Source organism: Phoxinus phoxinus, assembly GCF_949152265.1.
Source record: "Phoxinus phoxinus genome assembly, chromosome: 3".
NCBI classification, from domain to species: domain Eukaryota; kingdom Metazoa; phylum Chordata; class Actinopteri; order Cypriniformes; family Leuciscidae; genus Phoxinus; species Phoxinus phoxinus.
The window spans coordinates 10,172,771-10,200,180 of record NC_136878.1 but is presented as its reverse complement, the minus strand read 5'-3'; the positions used below and the strand labels follow the sequence as shown (position 1 = coordinate 10,200,180).

The following is a 27,410-nucleotide window of genomic DNA, read 5'->3' as shown; positions in this document are numbered from 1 at the left end:
CGATGCAATGTGATTGACAGGATTGGATGAATACACATCTCCTGTACTTTCCAACTCCCTTATTTGTAGATAGAGGACTATAGCGGCTTTGAAGTTGGTAAAACTGAAATAAACATGAAAGAACCGCGGGGGGAAAAAACAGGTGAATCTACAGGATTTCTGAGACTTTTCTTTTATTTTTGAAAGCATCACGGGAACCATTGTTTCAGTTTAACGTTTCAAGTCAACTCGCGGCCAACTCTCTCTGACAGCATGCATGCATCAGGATGTTTCTGAGTGCAGTCTCCTGAGTTTTTCCAGCTTTATTCTTTAAATCATTTATTATTTTATTTTGAAGATGCCATGTAACCGAGGCTGCATGGGTTGCTTTGAGAGGATTAAACTCCAACACCTCCAGGCGAGGTTTGCTCATCATACAATTTGTGTGAGCGTTTGCAGCTTCCATTCTACAGTCAGACCGGCTGAACAATTCTGAGTTTAACACAAACAGGGCACGATGTTTTCCTGGATCTTTTTTTAAACAATTTTTATATTGCGGATGCCTTTTCACCTGCTCTTGACTTATGACTTATTTGATTAGTCTAGCAATACAGCTGTTGCCTATGAGCATTGTATTTGTCTTAACAGCAGTGTGAGAACCCTTACAAGACAGTAACCTATATCTGTGCCAGCTCGTAGTTCCTGCCCTATAGCTGCTCTGTAAATAAAAGAGGCTTGCATTGAATACAGTTAACCAAGATAAATTCAAATGCTAGAATAATACATCTGTGGAAATTGAATTTGGTGGCCCACTTTACTCTGTCTAATCAGGTGAAAGCATTCTGTCTCACACACACACACACATTGGCAATGTTCAAAATGACATATTAGCATAGTGTGTGGACTTTACATTATACACTGAAAACGGCAGACTATTTTTTAAACAGTAAAACATATATGCAGAAAATTTGTAAAGAATGTATAATGCGGGAATAGTAAGACTAGTATCTCAAAGTATAAACATTTTATATGGCATCTAGTTTTCATAGGAAATTAAACGCGCTTATTCTGAATTTTTAATCCTACTTCGAGTAAAAAAAAAAAATTACATTATGATTGAAGAAACCGATCACACTTTATAATCACTTCTGGTTCACTTTTCGCTCTGAAATGGAAAGTCAAGTTGTGTGTATTGCATTATGGGATTATGTGCAGTGTGCTTTTGCTGATTACTGCACATTGTTGCAAATGTAGTAAGTTGTCTCATCAGTGTATCTATAAATACAGCAGAAAATGCATGCAGCATTCTGTACTGTATAGTGTAAAAATGGTATGCATCGTACGTATATTGGTATGCTATAGCTGACATTGGCATTCTTTTCCCTTCTCTTCTTTTATGTCTCTCCATCTGTTCAGCTGCAACTTACCGGATTCATTATTTAGATTGAATCACTGGTCAGGCAGCTCCCATGGCAAGCATTCAAAAGCATGGTGTTAGAATTGCCCGTTGCTTTGTGCACGTGTCCGTCTGCTCATGTGTAAATGAGTGTGCTCAATACTGTTTATAGAAAAAAAGGTTCTGTCATAATTTACTCACTGTTTGAAACAAAGAGACATTTTGAATAATGTCGCAATATATTTTCTCTTTATATGAATAGGGCAGATCACCATAGGTCACATTTACCATTATTAGGTGAATTTGCACAGACGTAATCCAGTCATTTCAATAGAAACTCACGTGATCGAGAATTTCGTGTGAGGGCAAAATATTTCCCCGTAGAGTTTGCACTGGGTTCAAGTTGGTCAAAGGGATTCGCCTTCAGAAAGCTGCTTGGTTTGAAAATGACTTTTGTGTGAGCTGTGCTTCATGCATCACTACAACGGTGACTATAAACAATGGACCGACATTTCGCTAATTTGTAATGTAAACGCTAATGGAGCCAACGCATTATAATTAACATGAGTTACGTAATCATCCCCCCCCCCCCCCTCAAATAACTAGTAAAGTAACGCATTACTTTTAAATTAAAAACAAAATTGTGTGCGCTGTGCAAATATGACGTTTTTTGTAGTTCTAGACTAAATGTGAGCAGGCATTTACTCATCTCACTTGCACAAAAACAGTATTCCTCAACATGAATAATTCAATTCAATTCAACCATAAGCAAAAATTACTTTAGATAAACAATTTGTGTTTCCTTTTTTAAGTAAGATTGTTGGGCTGTGTGCGTAATCGCATACATCGTTACTATATAGGCGAAAAATGGTATGAGATGAGAATAAGCCAAGATGAGAATAAGTAATGTAAAAGTAAAGTGATTACTTTCCCTAATGAGTAACTAAGTAACACAATTAGTTACTTTTAAGGGAGTAACGGAATATTGTTATTACTTTTAAAAGTAACTTTCCCCAACTGGTGAGCTCAACTTAAAAGTATCGTAAAGGTGGTCCACGTGACTCTGTCCCTATTCCCGGTCTTAAGTTATAAATATAAAGTTCTTCCAGATCAGAGTAAACTACTTTAAGGATATTAAAACAAACAAAGCAAAACGTTTTTTGTAATCCTTTCTAATCTATTTGGGTGTAAATCTATTATGAAGTGATAAGACAATAATCCACTTATTTTGTCAATATCCTTACCTCCTCAGATAAATGTGACTATTGAGTGCATTCTGGTGGACATACTATACTATTATTTTGCTTTTGTGGTTACAGACACATTTGAAACTGCTTCTCGGAAGACTTAAGTATTTCTTCATGGTAAACAAAACATTTGATAGATGTAGGCTTTAGAAGCTCAAGAGTGCCCAGTGAAAGCAAGAAAACAAAAGCACGTTGAATGAATGAACTGGCAAGAGACACAAAGAGAATATATAAAGAACTCAAAATAAAGGAAGACAAGTAAACTTGTCTTGCAGAACATTTTCATTTGTTAATGACCCACTGATTGTATTATTCCTTGGAAATGCCACATTTGCACTTGGGCGTAACATTGAAATCATTATTCTTATACAAACTCTATGTAATTTAATTGGCCAATCTCCGTGAAAACATTAGAATGTAATCCAACAGCTATCCTCATCATCTATCATATTCTAGCCTTTCATCCCCTCACACAGTGTTGAATATGTATGAGTTTGCCGACGTCACCAGAGCGCTGAGCAGCGCGTGAAAAGCGGGATGTGAGGGAGGGAGCATGCGGGGAGCGCGAGAGAAGAACGCTGCCATGCAAACCATCGCTTGACAGCGTCTTTTTTTTCTTTCTTTTTTTTACTTCCACCTGCGTTCGTTGCATAAGGATTGTGGATTTCATCAGCCCGGTCATTGAAATCGCTCATCTTATTTCGATGCTCGAGCGCGATGCATCTTTGCTTTAACAGATAGACGGAGTCGCGTGAAGGATGCTGCACACGGAGGATCGTTGTTTGACATGCACTGACATTTAAAATGAGCCATCTGAACCGTGCACATCTCGTGCATTTCGACTCATGAGTGCACAGCGTGATTAAACGCATGCTTTTAATCTGAGCATAATCTCCGTAGGCTGCTCTGACACATTTCTAAACGTTTGTAATGGGGGTCAGCACAAGACCCCGAGGCGGTGGGATTTGATTGCAAGCTCTTTTACCTGTTTTACTTATATATCATATATACTTGCATCATCATACACGCGCGTTGACCTGCTGTTATTAAGCTTGTGACACACGCGCGCGGGTTGTGTGTGGTGCTGAACGGACAGCTCCCACCACAGCGGATCATATGGATCAATATTAGGGGTCTGACAGTGTCGCTCTCGGGCTTTAATGGCTGTGGCACGCAAGATCAAAACTCTGCTGACGGTCAACATTCTGGTGTTCGTCGGGATCATCTTGTTCTCGGTCTACTGCAGGATCCAGGACCGATCGAAGAGCTCGTGCAGATCGGGAGGCTGTCGGATCAGAGACTGCGAGGCAGGAATGCCAAAGTTACGAACTCCTTGGACAGACAGTCCATTCTCAAACGGCTCGAGCGACTAGAAGATGTGGTGTATAATCAGTTAAATGGTATGTTAGCTTTAATCATCTTTGACTTTTATCAATAAATCATTCACATGAATCATATAATGCACAATAAATCAGTGTTTTATGGACATTAAGATATTTAATCTAGATTTACACTTTGGATTGTATTGTGAAATTTACTGGGATGAATACTTTAAATGAGACTTTTTATCACATGACAATTAAAATAGACATGTTTATGATGCAATAAATATGCCAGGAAGATCAAGACAGGATAAAGTGCACATAACCTATCAATATATATATCAATCAAAGTGTTAGCACACTACTAACTGATTAAATGTAATGATCTATTAAGCATTTTATGATTTCATAATGTTTTTTAATGTTATTGCCGAAATATAAAGTGCTATGGGAAATTAGAGAAAGGACAGTGTACTAGTAAGGGCTCATTACCTGATTGTGTCTAACTCCAGGCATGTTGAGGGGTTTCAGAGATGTTGTTCTGAAAGTTTTCTTACTTCTCTGTTACATTATAACAGCAGTCTCAGATGCTGTGTCTTTCAATATGTATATTAATTTTTAAGGCCAATTAAACTGACCTCTCTTGGATTTGAAGTTGTACACATTATGTGAGAAGAGGATAATTTTTAGACTTTATTTATTTTGACAGCAAAAAGCAATTCAAGAAATTGAAGCAATGAATCAGAATTGAAATAAATATTACAATTATGTTCATGTATATTTGGATTTCCATGATTATGCTTTCAGCCACCAATAAGAATGAAGAACTCTCTGATTTCTATAGTATATTTTACAATTTTAAAATCCATTCCCCATAATCCCACAGATTTTACCCCAAAAACAGTGCAGAAAAAAAGTCTGCGGATTCTCTCCAAGCCTGCAAAAAGAAATTGTCCTTCTACGATCTTGCTTCCCATGCACTTGCATCTGTTCTGGCCATAACCACACTTGTCCTCTCTCTTCTGAGTTCTTTTCTTAGAATATTCGAGCCCATTACCTCAATCATTATGTTCTTAGACCATAGAACATTTTCTTCCAGAAAACATCTGAAGGTCACATGATGTGCTATCCTTCTTTTAAATGTCTGTTAAAAGACCTACCACTCTCTTTTTGCTTTTCTTCAGTGCATCTATTTGATCTGATTGTTATTCCGTAAGACCGCCACCATTTGTGTATAAAGGGGGTCACTCTGTCAGTTAGAATTATCCATCTTGCATTTTGGAGGAAAGCCAAGAGGCACTGCTTCTGCTCTACAAAAAAAGCCCTCTAATGTACCCTACTGATTGAAAGGGCTTTCATTCTGCACAAGTGCCACCACATATTTCTCCCGGAGGCTTTTCCACTCTGTAGCATTCACCAGTCTGTCACAAATCTTCTTGATGTTGGGGCCGTTATACATTTTATTTTGACACATATTTATCTCATGCGCATAAAACGTGCGAGATTGTATCCGCCGACTGTATGTGATATTGAGACTGGAATTGGTTTTCCCTTGATGTTTTTACATTTCTGTTGCCGTATTTGCTTCCAATGTTGATTTGAAGTAATTGTCCATTTTTCTGTTGTTTATTGTCTCGACAATGAGACCCAGAGGATTACGCCAAGGTCCGATTGGATTTCTAGGACTCAGCGAGTTTTACAAGAAAGCAGTAATTGTCTGGCTGTTGATGGCGCCCTCATCCCTTGAAACATCTTCGCAAATATGCAGTAAATGTTTGTATGAGCATTACTTTGATGAATAATTTCCCGGAGAACATATAAAACATAATCATAGACAGTGCTTCTGGTTTGAGATGGACAGATGAATCGTCATTTACGACCCCCAACGTTCATTAAATGAGAATCATAGGACACCGCATGATCATGCACCTGTTTTTATTGAAAGGGCATTGGTGATGGCAAAACTGAACGTGACAGCCGCAGGGATCACAGGGACCACATTTGGACATAAATGGATGATTTTTGTCACAGGACTCTACCTTAGTTTGAAAGTATACCGTACATGTTTTGTTTAAGTATATATATCCAATAGCATAGAGATTCTAGTTGCTCTATTACTGTGCATTTACAGATGTTTATGGCCAGTTTGTATATGTGATATGTTTGTGAACTTAAGTCATATTGCATGTTGATTCTTCTGTAGGATTGCTTTACTCAACCAAATCTGACCTTGCGGGATAGTTGTGAAGCTAAAGTGCGAGAGGGAGACGGAAATGTCACTATAAAACCTGAATAGTTTGGCAATTATTTAAATAATGCATGTAAATCAGTTACCTTGAGTCACAAGAGTCACATTAATTTACATTGTACGCAAGCTAAACAGTACAGGATAAAACCAGGATGCAAAGAGAGCCATTCAGGGATAGAAAGTTGGTCCTCTCTGACAGAGTTGTTTAGAAACGCTGTGTTATTGTGAAAAGACCCTTTATCTGACTGCTATAAAAATGCAGAGCTATGAGAATGTGCAATTAGCCCCTTGATTAGGCAGCAGATCTACCGTGAGCATTACCGCTAAAGTGTGCTTAATTTCTACAGCTGTAGTTCGGTTTACCTTCGCAAACACAGATGCGTTAGACTGAACCGATTTCTAACTGGGAAGTGATATAAACAGAGAAGGCTATACTATCATTTAAAAGTTTAGAGCGGTGCAAATTATTATTATTTTTTAAAAATGTTTTTAAAAGAAGTCTATGCTCACCAAGGCTGCATCTATTTGATCAAAAATACAGTAACATTTTTAATATATTGTGAAATATAATTATAAAAAAACAGTTTTCATAAAGGATTAGTTCACTTCAGAATTAAAATGTCCTGATAATTTACTCACCCCCACGTCATCCAAGATATTCATGTCTTTCTTTCTTCAGTCGAAAAGAAATTAAGGTTTTTAAGGAAAACATTCCAGGATTTTTCTTCATATAGTGGTCTTCAACGGGAACCAAGGGGTTGAAGGTCCACATTTCAGGTTCAATGCAGCTTCAAAGGCTCTACACGATCCCAGACGAGGAATAAGACTCTTATCTAGTGAAATGATCGGTCATTTTCTAAAAATATGTATATACTTTTTAACCACAAATGCTCCTCTTGCACTAGCTGTGATGCACCACATTACGTAATCACGTTGAAAGGTCACGCGTGATGTAGGCGGATGTACCGACGTTGTGTTTACAAAGCGAACGTGCAAAGACTGAGTCACAAAACATTTTTTTTTTTTCGCCTCCCATCCTACATTTTCCGCCTGACATTTAAGTTGTGGACGCTGCATTGATATTTAAACCTTCAATCTGTTGGTTCCCATTGAAGTCCACTATATAGAGAAAGATCCTGGAATGTTTTCCTCAAAAACCTTAATTGTTTTTTCGACTGAAGAAAGAAAGACATGAATATCTTGGATGACATTGGGGTGTGTAAATTATCAGGAAATTATAATTCTGAAGTGAACTACTCCTTTAAAATGTCATTTATTCCAGTGATGCAAAGCTGAATTTTCAGCAGCTATTACTCCAGTCTTCAGAGTCACATGATCCTTCAGAAATTGGAATGTGCTGATTTGGTGCTCAGGAAACATGTCTTTCTATTATTATCAATGTTGAAAACAGTTACTCAATATTCAATGACTCTGATCGGATCGGGGGCACTAAAACTTAATCGGGACATCCCGCTTCACAGTAAAACTCACTTGGCACTTAGATGCAGCTTCTGTGTAGTGTTAAATGGCAAGCTTAACCATGTATATGGCTTATCACACCGCGTGGGAGCCCCCTATAGGGTTGAGGCTGTGTAGGTGTTCCGTATGCCATGCATCTATAAAAAGTATGACCGCCCCGACGTTGTTCTGATACAGAGTGCTGGTACTATGGATAATGTAATTTCCCTGGCTCTAGTCATTTAGAGTTCGAATGAAATCCAGTGGAAGAAATTATAATATAATATATAATATCAATAAACTAACTTCCTGCTCCCAAAGATAATTGAGATTACAGATATGATTTAAATGTTTTTTTTATTTATTTATAATTTATATGACCTTGTATTACTTTATGAATTCTGGGTATAAATCAGCCTTTTGAGTAAGTATTTCACCACCATCGATGCTTTATGACCCAGCATATTTTACTGTCTGATGCATTCACAGTGGACTCTAAGGGGGACTGTCCAATCCTGCCTTTCATGTCCCCTTAACCACATTTTCCTCATGAATATTTATGCTGCACTAGCATCAGTTTTGACATGAATTCATATATTCATTTAGCTCCCAAATCACCTCAAAAAGGAGTATCTCTTATCCTGGAATCCATAAAGGGTCAGTAAGACTTTTTCTTTTCAAATCTTGTTACATAATTTAAAGCAATTCTGAGTAAAAGTGCATCAGGCCTGAATGCTGCCGGAGCACTTTACAAGAAAGCAGGAGATAAACTTGACTGGTTGTATCACAGATGGATGACTGAAGACCTCCACAAACACAGTGGATTAAACCATACTGGTTAAGTCAGTTATGTACTGTATATAGGCCTAGATTTTGGCACGATCTGTTGACGTAGGATTTCATGGTGATTCGTAAAAAGACAATGGGCATCGAGACGCAATAATCGATCGTTTTATCTCGTATAGTGGACGATCACCTACTTTGATGCTTTACGACATCCCGACAAAAAGACTAGCATGTTTAATTTTTTTCATGTCCTCCACAATGCTTTCCGTCACATTTATGTTGTTTCCTACCACGACAGAGTGAAAAATGTTAAATGCTGGCGAATGATAGCGGAGGTGCTTCAGCAAACCAGTAAGTACTGGAACACCGCTTCGGTAGTCATCGTTTGTTTACTCTCTTGTTTCCTGAAGTCAGTCGCTAGGTCCGCCTTCTCAATGACATCACGCAAGTCTTTAAAAGACGGCAAGCTATGATTGGTTGGAAATCAAAATGTAGTCCATAACACAACAAGAATTTAGGAGTCAAAATCACATAATCTGACACTGTGACTATCGACAAAAATATTGTGTAGTCTGAAACCGACACTAGACAACAATACAATTGAATGGAAAGATAACTTATCTGAAGTCTCACAATTCTCAGATTTTATTTCTCAGAATTCATGACTCCTTTCAGCAGAGATCTCAACAGTGTCTCAGATTGTGATCACAATTGCCAAGAGAACAAAGTCTGCACTCAAAAGTAAGAGGTTTCAGTATGAGCGCCAATATTTCTCATAAAATTCTTCTAAGATGCTATTCTATATCCACATTCTACTTTTTTATACTGTTATTATACTGTATATCAATATACAGTACCAATGGTCTCATTTATTTATATTCTTATTTCAGTAACTTCAGAAGAGACATCTGAGATCCGGGTGATACTTAATGAAACTTAAACTGACAACACAATTAAGTCTAGTGAGCTATCAAACAGTAACCCCTAAGCAAAAAGGAAAATATTCCTCTGGGTTGGGATCTGTATCCTAGTTGTCAGAACTGTAAAGCTTATCATGAGTGAGGTATTCATGAGTCTGAACTGCCTAAGTACACATGCACAGAATATGCTTAAAAGAAAGTGGAATTGGAGCTATCTGTCATGAAATTCAAAGCTTTTTGCAAAAAATAGCTAACAGGATCCGTTCATAAGCCATTTCTCAAAGACATACTGCCGAGCAGCCTGTTAAAATAATGAGTCTGGAAAGTCCAGTCCATTACAGAAAGAGAGAGAATGTCACAGAGAAAGAGAGAGAGAGAGAGAGAGGGAGATAGAGTTACTCTATCCCTCTAAACAGAGTAGCAAGAATTTCAGGCACACATCCTTTACTTTTTCAACAAAAAAAGTGTCCTATATTTTTTACCGGACATTTTGAGACCAAATTGGAGTCCAATTTTTTTCCTTTTTTCTTTCCTTTTTTAAAATGAACAAATGTGTTTTATTGAATGCATGAAACAGAAAAAAAGGGAACACAAATAACAATTCCAATGCTGAGATATTTACTAACCGTTTTTATTAAATCTGGTGCATTAATTATTATATCACAGGAATTATTATTCAAAACAAGAATATAATAATTTCCTTAGAATGATTGTTTCTTTTTATTTTCCAAATTTGAAATTAAATATTCCATCAGCCATGTTGAAATAATTGTATCATTAAAAAACATTATTTGCTATTCATTACATTAGGCATACATTTAATTTGTATACATTTCTAAATGCAAAATAAATTATCAGTTTAACAGCACTTTTTCAGCTCAGTTTTTCCGCATAAAAATCTTGCCCTATCTTGCAACCAGCGCAGGGAATGTGAGAGGACGCTCTGATTGGTTTATTTCACGTTACGCCCAAACCACACCTATGAATAATGAAGTTAATTCAGACCAAACCATTTTAGATTTGCGTCGGGCGCAGTCATTTATCCCGCCGGTATAATAGCAACAGTGCCCGAGATCTGCCCACAAAGTTACTTGCGTTTCGCGCATGATACTTGCGTTTCAGATCGTTAAAATAGGGCCCAAGAAGTCTGTAAATTTTATATGTGTCCTAATATGTGCAACCTCCTTAAACAATAGCCCCTTTCACAGAGAAATCCTGGTAAATTACCGTAAAATTGCCCGAACGACTTTTCCGGTAAATTCAAAAATGTGCTGTTCACACGTTAACAGACCATTCACACATCAGTTCCAAAATACCGGTAAACTCTGTGATGTCATTAACCGAAATTGACCTCTAAAGTTGTTGACAAATCTCTTCATCCGCCCGGAAGAGGAGAAGAGCTTTAGTGTCGGTATGGCATTTGAAGACATTTGTAAACAGTGCTGAGTAAACGTATCATCTGCTTCGTAATTTTATGAATGGCCCAGAGCCATTGCTCTTTCAACGGCTTCTGATTGGCCCAAATCACTTCTTACGTCAACGCGTTCTGACCTCTTACCTGCAAAATACCGGTAATCTTCATTCCGCGTTTACACAGCGCATATACGCTGTATACGTGGTAATTTACTGATATTTACAACTTCCCTTACTGGTAAATTGACGGAACCAATTTATCAGTATATTTGAAAAAGGTCCTGTTCACACATGATCTGTTTTCGTTAATTTACCGGTAATTTACCAGTAAATACTGTATGTGTGAAAGGGGCTATTGTTTCTTGTTTGTTGCTTTTTTTAAATGTATTTCATAAATTGGTGCAATTATGACGTTTATTTTCATGTAGAGTTGAAAATAGAAACAGAAACTGTGCTAATGGTTTAGAAGCAACTGCCGATTCGTTTTTAGACCTGTAGATTTGTAAACTAGAAACGTACAAATCCCCAGTCTCTATCATGCCCTTTTCATTTGGAGGATGAAATAATGGTAAGAGGGCTATAGATTTTTTTTAAGAGGGAAGAAAACAGAATAATTGCTAGTCCACAAACAGAGCCTGTTTCCTTTGGTCTTTGTAACTTAATTTCTTCAGCTCACTGTAATCACTGCTGTCTCTTTACGGCCTTCAAAGCATATTATTATCTGAGTACACGCGGATGCACATTTACAGACACCGGTTAATAGCATCTCTGAGCTGAACAGCAGATAAAACACTATCTCCTTTGCCAAATTTATTAGCAGCCACGAAAAGAATCGGAGAAAGTCAGTTAGCTAGTTAGTTTGGAGTTTGAAATACCCGTTGTCTATTTTCATGGAGGCGTTTGCTGCCACTTTCAAAGGATGAAGACTTGGGCTCGAATTGACACAATAAAACTGATGCCATCATTACTGTTCATATCACTGTTTACAAGTGCTGAGGAAGCCTCTGGAGCTGAATTTTTAGATATGGTAATGGTCGTTTAGTTTCTGGCATGCGCTGTAAGTGGTAGACCAATGACAACAGACTGGGCCATCTGACCAATTAGAGAAGAGTAGGCTCTCGGAAAGGAGAGGTTTAGAGAGAACGGATCCTTGATCAAGGCATTTCAGATACTGTGAGAAAAGAGGTGATCCTGCAATGTATTTTATTATTTGTTAGTCTTAGATGGTTTAAGATGGTCTAGATCAGGGTTGTCCGATCCTCCTGCTGAAGGGCCACTGTCCTGCAGAGTTTAGCTCCAACCAGCTCTAACACACTTGCCTGGAAGTTTCTAGTGAGTCTGAAGACCTTGATTAGTTGTTTCAGGTGTGATTTGTTGGAGGTAAACTCTGCAAAACACCATGAGCAGGTTTGGACACCCTCTAGATGGTCTCCCAGCCTGGCTAAATGGGTGTTCTTATTGTCTAGATCAGGGTCCCTCAAATCCGGCCCTGGATGGCCATTGTCCTGTCAAGTTTAGTTCAGACCCTGATCAAACTCACCTATCTGCAATTTTCGAGTAACTCTGAAGCATAGACAGTATATAAACTGGACACAGCGACCCCATAGGTTTCAACAAAGAAAAGTGAAGTCAATTAGAAGCACTCACTTTCTGATGGCTGAACGTAGTGCGCAGGCTCAAACTGATCTTGACGACGTAGACGTGAGCAACCTGTCTGACAGTTGTAAGTCTTCTAGTAGCTGTGCCGAGAGAAATCTGAATCATTCCCTTCTGAATCTCGCAGAGACGGAGTGTGTGAGTATTAGCTGTCCATGAGCTAGCAGCAGGAGCAACTTTATCACTCTCTGTGGGCTTCTCCCTTGACTTTATCGGACTTTATGCCTCCACGTCCCCCCGATTGCTTGCGAGCTTCTCCGTCTGTCTACACGGTCATTTCTCGACTGTGCGACAGAGAGTCGTGTGGTTATGACACAATCGTTAGCCTATTTTTTACAAAAACTGCTTCTACGGGGCCATAACGTAAGATACAAGGTAATGGAGCCTTTTATACATTGTCGTGTTTCTTTAGAAATAAATAATGGACAAATGGAGTCTTTAAATGCCTCAGATGTAAAGTTATTCGCTGTCAAATGACGCCAAAATGAATGGGAGTCAATGGAATGCTAACAGCAGGTGGTGGCTTGATAGCCAATGGCTAATGGCGTCCCCCGGGGAAGCTTCGGTTTCCGGCGGATGGATTACCCCCTTGCTCTGAAGGCCTTGATTGGCTGGTTCAGTTGTGTTTAATTAGGGCTGGAGATAAACTCTGCAGGACAGTTGCCCTCTAGATGGTCTCAACTATATGGTCTCAAAGCCTGACCAAATTTGTTTTCCGTTTGTTTTAATTTGTTGTCCAGCACTTAACAAGTGACCTTTTAAAGTGATATTTTAAACCAGCAAACCAGCTTAGAATTTTTTTTAACTGTTTTGCTTTTTTGTTTTTCAGCAGAGAGATATGTAAGCAATAGCATTGTGTTGCTTTGTTGGTCTATAACATATATGTTATTAAAAAAATTATGATATTATGTTTTTACCTCAACATTTTGCATTGTATTAGCAGACCACTGCATTAAGTCACTGTGATATGCAGTTTCTCTCTGCCATAGACAGCTGGCTCTCAGGGATTAGTGTCAAAATGCCAGGCCGCTATGTAATAGAATTCTCTCAAAACAGCCAACAGAGGCAGCCTTCGAGACAATGGAAATAACAATGACAGTGAAAGAGACACAAACCCTCAGACGGTTTCAGAGAGACATTACAATTTCAGCTCAAGCTTGCCAGAACACCTATGATGCAAGAACTGAGACTCCAAGTCAAGTCAATACTCTGGGAGGTCACGACTGCCAGGAAGAGAGACAGACCTGGAATACTTTATGTAGATCAGCTGGGATCCAGCCATTTGTGGTTGCTTTATGGTTCAGGGTGGAATAGGGTTTAATGCTGCACCAACTGGTGTTTGTGGAACAGCCTGGTTTGGATTCCAAGACACAATCTGTACGTTCTGTTGCCAAGCATGGTTACCCCCTAGAGCTAAACCATCTCTTCTCAAAAATCTCTCAGAATTACTTAAATTCTAATGATGTTTGTGAAAGGATAAGCTTATGATCAGGGAAGCTTTTTGCCTGGTAGACAAGGTTTCAAATGTGTGGTCTTGAGAAACATGAACATTCAGAGTCATAATGAGCTGTCATATCAATCCTGCATGGCCACAGTAAAATAACGCAATACGCCACTTGTGCTTTTTCCACAGTTAGGGGTTGTCCTTACGTATGCTGATTTTAAGTGCTTCCCGTCAGTGTTATTTTACTACTATTTATATATTATTATAGTGTTTATTAAAGTTTTGAATAAGCTTTTGTTTTTATATTTCAGTTTTCATTTTTAATTTATTTGTATTAGCCATTTTTATGTGCTTTGGCATTTTTTCTGTTTAGCTTAAAGCTTTTTAGTTTTTGTAATTATAATACTTTAACTTATTTTATATCAGTAAGTTGTCAAGGCATTTCTAATCAAAGTTTTTTTTTTTAAGTTACATTTTTTATTTAATGTTTATTTCAATCAACTAAAACATTTTAAATAATTGTAGTTTTAGTTAATTATGACAACATTGTCCCTGGTTTCCTTGGGATTGTTCATTTATATGTTATATGCACTGTCATGTAGTATACACTTATTATAAAGCTTATTGCTTTTAGAAAACAACAACCACAGCAATATGATAAAAGACCAGAGGTGAACAATGTACACAACTTCCTTACTTGAGTAAAAGTACAGATACTACTGTTTAGATTCAAGATGAATGGCATGCTCAATCCTTTTTAAGTTTGATTTGGGTGCTCTTCGGTCCAAGGTAGAACATCTTAAGAGGCAGTGTATAGAAAAGAAGTCTCTGATAGCCGAGGCACTCCTTAATTAAAATGTCTTTATTGCAAAAATGACATGTCCTAAATGGACAACTTTAAAATGCCCACGCGTAGCGGCATGGGGCCTTCTTCAGGGCATGAAGAAGCCCCATGCCGCTACGCGTGGGCATTTTAAAGTTGTCAAAAGTACAATATTTGTCTTTCAAACACAGTGAAGTTAAAGTAAAAAGTTTCCAGTAAAAATAATACTCAAGTAAGGTACAGATACTCAAAAAGTGTACTTAAGTACGGTACTCAAGTAAATGTACTTTAGGTCCCACTTTATATTAAGTGGCTTTAAGTACCATGTACTTACATTGAAATTAATAATTTAATACAATGGACTTATTGTGTACATACATGTTTTTACATTGTACTTATATTTTTAAAATACCTGCATGTAATTACAGCGGTAATTAATTTATGTAATTACTAATTACACTGTGGACCTGTCCCTTACACCTTAACCCACCCTTAAACTTAACCATACCACCACACCTGTCCCTAACCTTACCCGTATCACACCGCAATAGCAGCAAAAGTGTTTTACGATAAAACATGAACACAATAAGTACATTGTACTTATTTTTCGATGTAAGTACATAGTACTTAAAGCCACTTAATATAAAGTGGGACCGGGAAAGAAACTCTGCCAAGTAGTTTATTAGCTTATTGTAGTATGTTTGCCAAGCTACGTTGAAACATTTATATATAATGTAAGGTTATATAAATGCTTTGACTGATACTGTGCAGCAGCTTAGAACATGCCACATTTTAATTATTAATAAAAAAAAAATTAAACACAGGTTGATATTCTGAATCTCAATGGCACAGTTTATGAAAAAAACAAAATAAGTAAAATATAGTCTGATACAAGTTATTTCCCTTTTTCAATGTACTACCAGTTTAGAAACACTTTGTAATTCAAGTCTTTAAAACATCCTTGGATCATACACTTATTTCTGAAACTTGATAGAATTTTTATGTAGCTGTTAATAATTTAGTGAAACATATAATTTTGCTCTTTTAAATGTCAAAATGAAACGGCATCTTTAATGGATATTACACTTTTCATCCCTTTTAAAGAGCACGGCAAAGGTTTAAATCTAGACTTTTAAATAACGCCAATTATTCTGACCAATGATTCTGATTAGGAACAACCATCTGGCATTCGCTATCTGGTTTAATGGATATATTCTGTACAATTCTTCTTTGTCATATTCTTTGGGTGTCAAACTACACAGCGTTTGATGTGCCCTGTGCCGGAAACAACCCTCGCATCAATCCCATTCTAATTAGCATAGAGCGAGAGGATAAATTAGACCTGAATTTCCAAAGGCAAAGAAGTCTTACTCCGCACTGACAACCCTTTAAACACAGTTCACTTGCTTTCCACCTTTCCCCCCCGGGAGATCTGTATGAAAGAGGTGAAATAAGGCGAAGGTGGTGTCTTGGTGTCCAACATCCAATTATCGCCCATACTCTTGTTCAGCAGTGATTTGCATGTCACTGGTGGGTACTCCCGCTGTAATGAACCCAGTTTTGCTTTACCATACTTATGGGATATGTTGACCTTTGTCATGTCAACTGAAGTCAAACGTCTTTTCTGCTTTGCAGGTCTAGCCAAACCCATGGGACTGGTGGAGGGTCCTGGAGGTCTAGGACAGGGTGGTGCAGCTGCTACGCTGGGGGAGGACAGCCGAGAGAGCGAAGGGAGGTACGAGGAGTACGGCTACAATGCTCAGCTGAGTGACCGCATCTCCTTGGACAGGAACATTCCAGACTACAGGCCAAAAAAGTGAGTATGCTGCAATGACTTTAAACACAGAACATGCCCTTGGAGGTTGAGATAAGAATAGACGTCTAGGTGAGCCGCAGTGTGCAAAGGCATTTGTTCTACTCTAGCACACACTCTTAAAAGGCTGCAATTTCACAAGTTCACACTTACAAATAATTAGATTGTGTAAAAGAGTGTGGGTATTTGGCATGTTCGGGGTAGGGCTCAGAGCTCTGAATGTGGCCCGAACCCAGAGTACTCACCCCGTATCTCTGGCTGGGATAGGAACTAGCCGAGAGTGAGGAGTCGGGATGCAGAAAAGACTGCAGAGGAACGAAGGTGAGTCGGCTATTTATATAGCTAGGCCTCTTTAATCATACTGATTGTGTAGACTATGTGCTCCTCCCGAACTTTGTTCGAACATAATACAATTTCTGATGCACTCGATTTTTTTTGTGCCAATGTTATTTTAGTATCATTGAGACACATACGTTTTTTATTAATAGTTTGAATTAATTTGTATATTTTCCATTTTAATTTCCATTTTTGTTATTTTTACAAAAATTTTTTTTTTTTTTAGGTTTTATAATTTTTTGCGTCTATATTTTTAAATTTTTTTTTATTTTAGTTATTATTTTTTTGTTTTAGCACGTCAAGTTAAAAAAAAAAGTTTCTCTGAAATAAGATAAGTTTGCACTTTTTAATATCAGTTAAAGTTTATTTTCAAGTAGGCTTAACAAAAAACGTTTTTGCATGGTTTTAGTTTTAGTTTTTTTTTTCAACTATAATGACCTTGTTTTTTTGCATTGAAAATATGAAGCAATTAAATTCCATATATTAATAAGGAGGTCATTATTTCTAACCCTAATGTCATTCCAAACCTATATGGAACACAAAAGGAAATAAAAAAAGTTTGTGTACATTGTTGATTTATTTATTTACTTACTTTTAATATCTTTAACTTTTTTTCTCAACATAAATATAGCCGTTGTAGCTGGCATTGCATTCAACTATAAAAAAAAAAAAAAAAAAAAATGTTTCTCAATAAAGTTAAAGGTGCTCTAAGCGATGCTGGGTGACGTCACTTCTTGTTGACATTCAAAGTATTGTCAAACAAAACGGAGGCTAGCTAGACCCTCCCTCCTCCTCATCCCATCTCCTCCCCCTCCCTTCGTTTCCCAGTGAGCATAAACAACGGCTCCGTCATAAACAAATTTAGTCAAAGTTGTCAATAGCCTATAAATGAACATTCAAATTCATAACAAACAGTGGGTGAATACAATCATTCACACAAGCTGTCGCCCTACTGTATGTTTGCTTGATCATTTACAATAGAGATCGATCGCTAGCTGCTATAAACCTATATGTTGTATTCACTAAAGTTTGTGCTGACTGCATAGATCTAGCTATTTATATCCTTGTGTTGGTTAGGCGAACACGAACGTCCATTTAGAAAAACAAAAAAATGGATTTACCCACCTGTCCAGCAAAAACAGAGCTACCTGAATGTCGGATTAGAAGCCCCTCTGGCGGTGGAGTTCTCTGAACCTTTTGCAGGCTTTTCCAATGTAAATTCGGGACTTTGCGCGTTCCTTATCCTTTTCCCTCTTTGCATTTGTTCATCGGAACGTCGTCTCTTTGGTCGTGTTTCGGCCATATCAAACTTTAAGAGAATATAATTCTAACTTCCCTCTTCATGCTATCTCCTCCTCCACACCCCCCTTCATGTGTACGCACACTAACCCCCCCCCCCCCCCCCCCCCCCCCCCCAAACCCTGCTTGTCGGTGATTGGCTGGAACACTGTTTGTTATGTTTCGTGGTGCGGGTTGCCCCAGTTTGTTTTTGATGCCGTGTGTGGAGCCTGGGCTGTCTACAGAGGCCGCGTTTTTTTTTTACAGTGTGTTCAGGGAACAGGCAGCTAGCGGATAGTGAGGAGATGTTAGCTATATGTGACGAAAAATGTTTTGGCCTAAAAAAACACGTGACATCGCTTATAGCACCTTTTATTCTTAATTGGGTCCAATGTTGATTTACCCATTGACTTTCATTGTATGGATAAAACAGTTAAAATATTCCTCAAAATATATTATAATATTACAATTTATAGTATAATATTGTAACCAAGCCTTCCTGTAGCTCAATCAGTAGAGTGCTGACGCTTGCAACGCCAAGGTCATGGTTCGATTCCCAGGGAAAGCAAGAACTGATAATAATGTAAATGTGGACCTTGAAATGCAATGTAAGTCGCTTTGGATAAAAACGTCTGCCAAATGCATAAATGTAAATGTAATCAAAAGTAGAAAGAAAGAAGTTTGTAATATAGGTTCGGAACGACATGAGGGTGAACAGAATTTGTTCACAAGATATTTGAGAACATTCATTCCATTTTGTGAAATGTTTATGTTCTGAAGTAAAAGTAAAATTTGGAGTGGTGTGCAACGAAATCCGACTTTATTGGCTGCTTTGACTTGTGCTGCCACACATGCCGTGGCCCTTTAAAACCATCTACACTGCAGGGTTGATTTTATAAAGGAAACAGGTTTATAAATAGCCCAGTGGCTGAATCACTTCCCACATTTTAGCATTACAATGCCCTTCAGGGAAGAATCACATTAATAGAGTCAATAGCTAGCAGTGAAAAAGCATTGTGTTAGACAAAGGAGATATGACTGTGTGGAATAGTATCCCTGCCCACTAGGATAGTGTTAATGGTAGGAATGTTAATAATGCAGCAACAGTCCAGGGGTATTTTATATGGGGGGAAAACGACCTTAGAAACAGCTCTGGAATATTAATGGTCATTCATAATAAGTTATATATTTAGAACATGACCCAAAGCACAGATCCAGTGATTGAGAGGAAATACTAAAGGCGATCCGTATCTGGGTTTTCTTTTGATAGCTAGCTCGGTTTGTTGTGGTTAATGGTGGTCAACTGTAAAATACAAAATATAAAAATATGAATTCTTTTCAGATATTCTCGACAAAAGTTCACACTGACGGGTCTGTGTTTGTTTTAAGCCATTGTTGATGATGGAGGTTGTCTTGCAATTTCTATTCTGATGCTGCTTTAGTTGTTGTGATTCAAACTGTGTGCAAATCACGATTCTCTGTATGTGTGTCTTCTTGACAATAATGCTTCCCACTTGCATCGCTGATAAACACAATCATTCACGCTCCTGTACACAAACATGTGTTACCTAAGATATCTCCGTCTGACTTGCACAATCCAAGCCATCACGAATCCGACCCTCACTCAGCACGAGGGGAATGAACTATTATACACCTCTTCTTGTTTCGAGAATGAAAACCTAATGATAATGATTTCTTTAACATCTACTGTAATCGTGGTAAATAATTCAGAGGCTCTTGTTTGGTAAGAAACATGAAAAATTTAAATGAACTTGTCGGTTTGCAGTCCTCACTTTCATAATTTTGCAAGTATACTGTGAAATGTGTTTGTATCATTCTCATGGGCAGTGCTAAAATACAGTTCGTTTAAGTCTGTGAAATATTTCTGAAAGAAGTCTCTTATGCTCACCAAGGCTACAGTTATTTGATTAAAAGACGGTAAAACAGTATTATGGTAATATATATATATATTTAGATATACTGTATACAATTTAAAATAACTGTTTTCTGTAATATATTTTAAAAGCTCATTTATTCCTGTGATGGCAGAGCTGAATTTTCAGCATCATTACTCCAGTCTGCAGTGTCACATGATCCTTCAGAAATCATTCTAATATGCTGAACAACTGGTCTTCACTGGGTAGATTTGGGTGGTCCTTGTGATGTTAGGGCCCAGTGCTCTTATGAAACGGTCCTGTAGCGAACCAGCCTGGTTACATTGTTAATACAGGTATTAATATGTAATATTAATCTCTTACAGACACAAAACATACTTTGTACGTTTAGGTAGATGCTGAAACGTACAATATGGACATATTGGCAACATTTAAACAACATTATTACATTTTAACAGCAAAAAAATGTGAAATATTTACAAATCTTTTTTATCAGATAAATGTGTATAATTTCCCTTTTAACACTTTATAGATTAATGTTAGATCCCTAAACCCTATCCTCAGTGCTCGGAATGGGCCGGTACGCAGCACCGGCACTTCTATATTTTAATCCGTTTTTATTGTGTTCTGGAACTTCCCACATTTTGCCGGTACTCTGACCACCTACACCAAAACATAAAATCAGACTATTAAATAATTGTATACATTACACATTAGGAGGTTTTATAAGCTGTACGAACTGAACGGATCAATTATATGACATATAAAGGGTTGTCAATATTGTACGTTTCAATGGGTAAGAAAATGTAAGTAAATGTACGTTTGGTAGCAGTGATGTAGTGGTGCCTGGAGAAGTGGGTATACTCTTAATTTATGCCCCCAATATTTTTTAAAGCGTCCCAGCAAAGGATGAACACTCTGGACAGCCATTGAATATGCAAGACTATAGAATAGGCCTATAGAATATAATTAATAGAATAGAACTTATAGAATTAGTATTCTTCTTGCATATCAGGGCCGTACGCAGGGTTTTATAAATACAGAGGTCCCATAAATTATATTACTAAGGGGGTTCGACCCCAAAGGGGGTTCGACCTCAATGATGGGTACGACCCTGACTGGGTGTTTTTTATTCACATGAGATTGGATTAGCTACTAAATGATGCGCATCAGAGGGGATTTATAAGTGGGTATACGCAATGCCGACTGAAAAAGAAGTGGGTGTACGCCGTATACCTGCGTATACCCTGCACTACACCACTGGGTAGAACCACACCTTATGTAAAAATACACTCATATTCTCGTGAGATCACGTTGAGAGAACACAACCAGTTGCATTCAGCCAGCAGCATTGAGCCTCAGAGGGGTTTGTTTCTCTGACGCAAATCCCATGCAAACAGTTGTTGATGTGTTACTTAATGCTTACTAGGAGTCATCCTCCAAAGGTCTTTGATGTCCAGAAGGGGCAGTGCATTGATGGCCGTTTCTCTTTAATGTATATTTAATTGCAAATCTCCAGGATACGTGGTTCTTCAGTCTCTCTGGCCGAAGGTTTAATTGATTTGTTTTCTCCGTATATATTTTATGCAGGCACAAGAAAAGTAGTCTCTTAAAAAGGTCAAGCTGACCTTAGCTCAAACTACTTGAGGCAAATTAATTTACCACCAACCAAAGAAAACAAATCAATATAACTACATTAAGGAGCCATTTTATTACTGTCTCAGGAAAAGATGATGCTGGAAACTGTATAAGGAGAATGAACAATCACAAGTGAATGAAATTTATCGGCACATTGAGCGTAGGGCATCAGGAGAGTGTTTACATTTTGAGAGAACGTGTATAAAATAATCAATGGATTGTTCTTCTTTTGAGTCTTTATTTAGCAGGAATGAGATCAAAAGGGTGTTGAGATCTATCAACGCTCCTTCTTCTACTGATGAGATGTTATCAGTGAAAACATGGAGCGGTGACAAGGCAAATGTTTTTTTTTTAGCAGAGGTATATGATCACAATCAGAAAGTTGCTTCTAGACTGGAATCAGAATGGAAAGGAAGTGTTAGAGGTTAATGTGAAGTCTTATTGAGAGAGAGAGAGAGAGAGAGAGAGAGAGAGAGAGAGAGAGATGGGGATACGTCTTAATCTAGGTGTCTGTTTCTGTCATGCTTTGTTCCAGGTCAAATTATGATAACTGGACAGCCAGCTTTGGCTCTATTTCACACGGATGAGTCCATCTCTCATCTTGTTACAGCCCGCAGCTGCCTGGCCCTGTCCAGCGGTACAGATTCAGACTTGAGCAATGGCCTAGATTGCAGGTAGTAACTAGAGCAATGAAAGTGTAACATTACTTATGGTCGTGAAGCTAAATGAATACACAACACAGCGCAGCCCACATTGTATGGAAAAGCATTTGTGTACAGATTATTTTGGTTTAATGAGTCAATAAAACAATATATACTGCATATATTTATACAGATTAGATGCATAGAGGATATGAAAGATATATCCTTTACTGTACAGAGGACATATCTTATATATCCAAGATATAATATATATATATATATATATATATATATATATATATATATATATATATATATATATGAATATTTGTACTCAATCAAAGATTACAAATGATTAAAAATAGGCTTGTTTTTCAAGTGTTGATGTGACATTGCACTGTTGTTTTGGCACAATTGCTATTTCACCTGAACGCTGCGATGCTTTTCTTTGTGATAACACGTAGAAGGATTTACTTGGATTTATTTGATGTATTCATGCACATTTTGTGGAAAAATATGACTGGTGACATCAGTTTTGCATTCACAGTGCTTTGCATGAGCAATTGAGGAAGAAAACAAAATAAGGGATTGGAATAACAGCAACCTGCTGGGAAGGAGAGAAAAAAAAAGCTTTAATGGCCTGATCAATCAAACCTTCCTTATGCTGCTATGGCTGCACAACTACATGGTATTAGAGGACTGCTATAAATATCTTTGAATGATATCTGCACAGCTGTCACTGTTGAAACTATCATAATATTTTTTTGTTTTTATGCACTGGATGTTAGCCATAGCTGCATGCTCACTTTAGTACAGTCTGATATAGGAAATATTCCATAATCATGCAGTCCAAGAATTGATCATGATCATTTGACTTTTTTTGAGGCTGTAGTTTTAATGAAAGTGTTGTTTTAGTACCACTGAGATTCTAGTTTATATTCATAGTTTGAATTAGTTTTCATTTTATAAATTTTCCATTTTCATTTTCAAGATTTTATTATATTATTATTATATTAATTATAAAAATCGTTTTTTAATTTCAGTTTAAGTTTTAGTTTTACTAAATGTATAACTAAATGAAAATACTTTTATTTTATTTTATTTCAAGTAAAACAAATATTTCGTTTTTTTTTTGTTTTTTTTGTCGAAGCCACGTATTTTTATGGAATATTGCTGGATTTATTAAAAATTATTTATCTGGGCACATCATTAGGGACGGGACAACGTTCCACTCACATGTCATCACAGCAATAGCAAAACCACAACCGTCCAATCGAGCCCCATGGACAAAATCAAGTCCCCCCTTTATTATTAGTTTGAGAAACCATTTCACTCATAGATATGTCAAGATGGGGAAGAAAAGACTTCCGTTTCATGCCGACTTTAACTACAATAACCCTGGCTTAGTCTATTTGTATACGTAATGTACTCATTGTTTGCATAATAGTTTATAGATAGAGCGGGAATTTGAGATGTTTTAACACCTAATTTGAATTGTGTTTTTGGATATCTTTGGATTAAACCTACCGGTACTCTTAATGTTGCATCATTTCATCCTGACTGTTCTCCACCTGCAGTTAAAACGCTGAACATCACCATTACTGACTCACTAAGACTACGTGGCTCTTTCACACGTGTGACTGCACCCACACACCGGACGCGAATAGCGCGTCAGGCGCGAGTGATTTCAATGTTAAGTCAATGCAAAGACGCGTTACACGCGTTTTACGCGCGTAACGCGTCTTTGCATTGACTTAACATTGAAATGACTCGCGCCTGACGCGCTATTCGCGTCCGGTGTGAACGCACCATGAGTGTGTGGGTGCAAGTGTGTAAATTCACACAGGGAAAGCTGTTGCTCCAGATTGGGTGAGGGGATTTTCACTGAGGGGGGCAGAGCCATTAAATATTATCGACTGGCAGAAGGGGGATCAAGGAACATTATCCATGTATTTAAGGTCGTTTTTTCTGTTTAATGGGCATATCTTAAAAAAAAGTTTGAACTGGTTTGTCCATATACTTTCATGTAAATAAAAAAAATTTGGGGGCCTTATTCATGATGAGCAGATTTTTTTTTTGTGTGTAAATCCATAAATCCATTCGTGCATAAACCGTTGCACTGAACTGAGCAGTTTGTGTAAGAATCTTTCTTTTTTTTTTTTTTTTTTTACATTGATGAAGTACATTTTTCATGATGAAGATCCTTAAATGTTACCCAACAATAAAGGACAATTTAAAGCTGCTATACGCAATTTCCTAATAGGCAACTAGCCCACTTCTCTACTAGCAGCATATGCAGAGAGGGAGTTTGTTAACCGGGCTGCTGAGACACGCTCCGCGCGTGTACATGATGACAGTGCAACACTTCGCTATGAAACACAAAGCGTGTCAGACTTTATATGCTTTCCCAAATGCATGTAATTGAAAACCCAAACAAACCGCGCACTCAGAGACACATGTCGTGCAGCATTTACTGTGAATGGATCTCTGTGATGCTGGAAGAAACACGTAACATGCATGCATGTAAATAATTAAAGCATCGCGCTTCCCTCTGAAACCCTCACCGCATATATTCATTTAATTAAATATAGCATTTAACCCGCCAAAGTGGCTAGTGAGAGTGACTATGTTACACGCCACTGCTGAAATCCACCTGCGTTTGGTGGGTTGGCAGGTGTTAATGTCAAGCCCTGGTTGTGTTGGAGCTAAACTCCGCAGGTAAGTGGACCTCGAGGACTAGAGTTGCCATGGAATCAGACCACATCTCGTCTCTTTAACTGCACACCTCCTCTCTAAACCTCCATCCTTCAAAGTCAATGCTGCAAACCCCAGTGCATAGTATGACTGACGGGCAAAGGTGCGACTCCAGGTTTTCTGATAGGCTATAACACACAAGCCATGGTCAGATCCTTTTTGCCGTTTACAGAGCCTTGGGCTAAAACAGAGACTTGTTGTGATTTCTCTGGACACCTACAGTATTTCTGTGATGTCTGTCAGACAGGGACATTTTATGCTTGTTATTTCAAAAAAGCCTTCACCGTTTAACGTTAAGCATACCGCATAAAAATAGCAGTATTCGTGCAAGAGTGATAGTGCGGTTGTGTTAGACTGGGCACAATTGCCTACTGACCTCAGATCTTACAGGAAAAATCATTTATGGAGGTTTTAATGAAAGAAATTCCCATGCATAAATAGCCAGACTCATTGTTTTAGTGGACCATTAGTCAACCGTGATCTGTAATTGTTTTCTTGCAGTATAAATTAAAAAATGTCCTCATCTGATACACTGTATACAACTCTTCAAAATGCAGATAGTTATGTAAAAAAAAATATATATATATATATATATTAGGGATGCACCGATACCACTTTTACTACTTTTTCCTTTTTGGTACTTGCCGATACCCATACCTGTATTTTTACTGCTTTTGTATTATTTTTTATATATATTAGGTATAGAAACCAAAAGAATATGAATCATATTTGTTAAATATATATTATATATTAAATATATATTTGCTTCAGTTGTTTTCATGCTTAATATGCCTGTTAAAATGTATTGTTTCTTTCACTGTTCATTCTATTGCTCTATCATATTTTATCTTTCATTTAATAGCACAGCACATTTAGAGCTGCTTCAGCAGGTCTCAATGCTGAGGTTTTTTCTTCTTCTTTCTTCCACTGGCCTGGTTGGGTCAGTGGTTCAAATGGTTAGATAACTGTGAAATGTCACAATTCTCTATTACAATTTTGATACAGCAAAAACTACTAGCATAATTAATGTAAATTTAGAACATTATTAAAGACAAGTAAAGAGTCAGTAATAAAATAAGAACAAAGATACAAATGAAGATACAAATGAATTAAACAGTGCTTTTCAGGTGTGTGTGTGTGTGTGTGTGTATTGTTGTAGTGTCTGCATATCTTAGAATATATACTGATATATATATATACCGATGCTCAATATTAACTAACACCAGTTCATCTTCCAGTTCAAAATAAGTTTTAATGCAATATTGATGAACAGTAATTTGATCCATTTTTGTTCAGTACCTTTTTTGTGAGCAAACAACTTTGGTATTCTTCAATAATGTGATTGCCCAGAGAATTTTAATCTGCTAAATGCCAAACCTAGACTCTGTAATCGTATTTTATGAAATATAACCTATTCCTGAGCTCCGTAATCCTCAGCCATATTAAAAGAGCTGAGAGTAAAGTCCACACAGGCAGGAGCCTCATGCTGTTTTCCCAGGGCTCCGGATGGATAGAGGGAGGGATTTCACAGTGAGATGTTGATCAAGAACTTATGGTTGCCATAGTAACTAGTCAGCATTTACAGTGTGAAATAAAGGCTATGTTGGCATGCCTCAATTTTCCCCACAAGATACGGGTACATGTGGGAATGAATTTAGGGGCTTGTCAGTCTTTGTCAATAGAATGCAGTCAATATGGGCAGATTTTTTTGGTGGCAAGACAACTAATCTTAAGTTTTGAGACTCAAAGTTGTATTTTGTAAGGAATAATTAACGACGGGCCGTTGAATTATTACAAAAATAATGCACACCCGAGGTGGTAATCCGGCCATAACGCAAAACATTATTTTTAAATAAATCAACAGGCCGGAGTCAATCATTCCACTTATACTGTGGTTACCACACCTCAAAACATTGTTCAGATGATGTATTTCAAGACTTTTGTCAAGTTTCTGTCCTTAAAACACTCCTTAAAACACCTTAAAACTGTCCTTAAAACACACACTAGTGTTTGTTTCTTTATTTGTGAAAAATTATGTTGATTTTCATAATCAAGAAGTTTCGATGTAAAGTATAAGTCTAAGTATAAATATAAAGTACAAGTATACTATACATATATCGGCTTTATATCGGCCACCCTGCTCTCGAAGAAATCGGAACCATTGGATAAAGCCATTTCATATTTTATTTCATTTAGTTGGCATATTAGAAATAAAAGTTTATAAGTCAAAAAAGTCAAAGTGACTTTGGATATCTCTTCTTATAGCTCCATAAATCAGAAAATATTGTCAACAAATATATATATATATATATTTTCACTATGTTTTTAGACAAATTCTTTTTTTCAGGGAAATTATGTATGAA

General features: G+C 37.4%; 1 protein-coding gene across 1 annotated transcript in view; it reads left to right on the top strand.

Annotated features, from left to right (window-relative positions):
• Positions 1-3,172: 3,172 nt before the first annotated feature.
• Positions 3,173-27,410, top strand: part of galnt9 (polypeptide N-acetylgalactosaminyltransferase 9) — an 84,938-nt gene continuing 60,700 nt past the window's right edge. The window contains 3 exon segments of the mRNA XM_079607852.1: positions 3,173-3,879; positions 3,882-4,022; positions 16,328-16,508. Of these exon segments, the coding sequence (XP_079463978.1) occupies positions 3,783-3,879; positions 3,882-4,022; positions 16,328-16,508 (419 nt within the window). The 5' untranslated portion in view covers positions 3,173-3,782.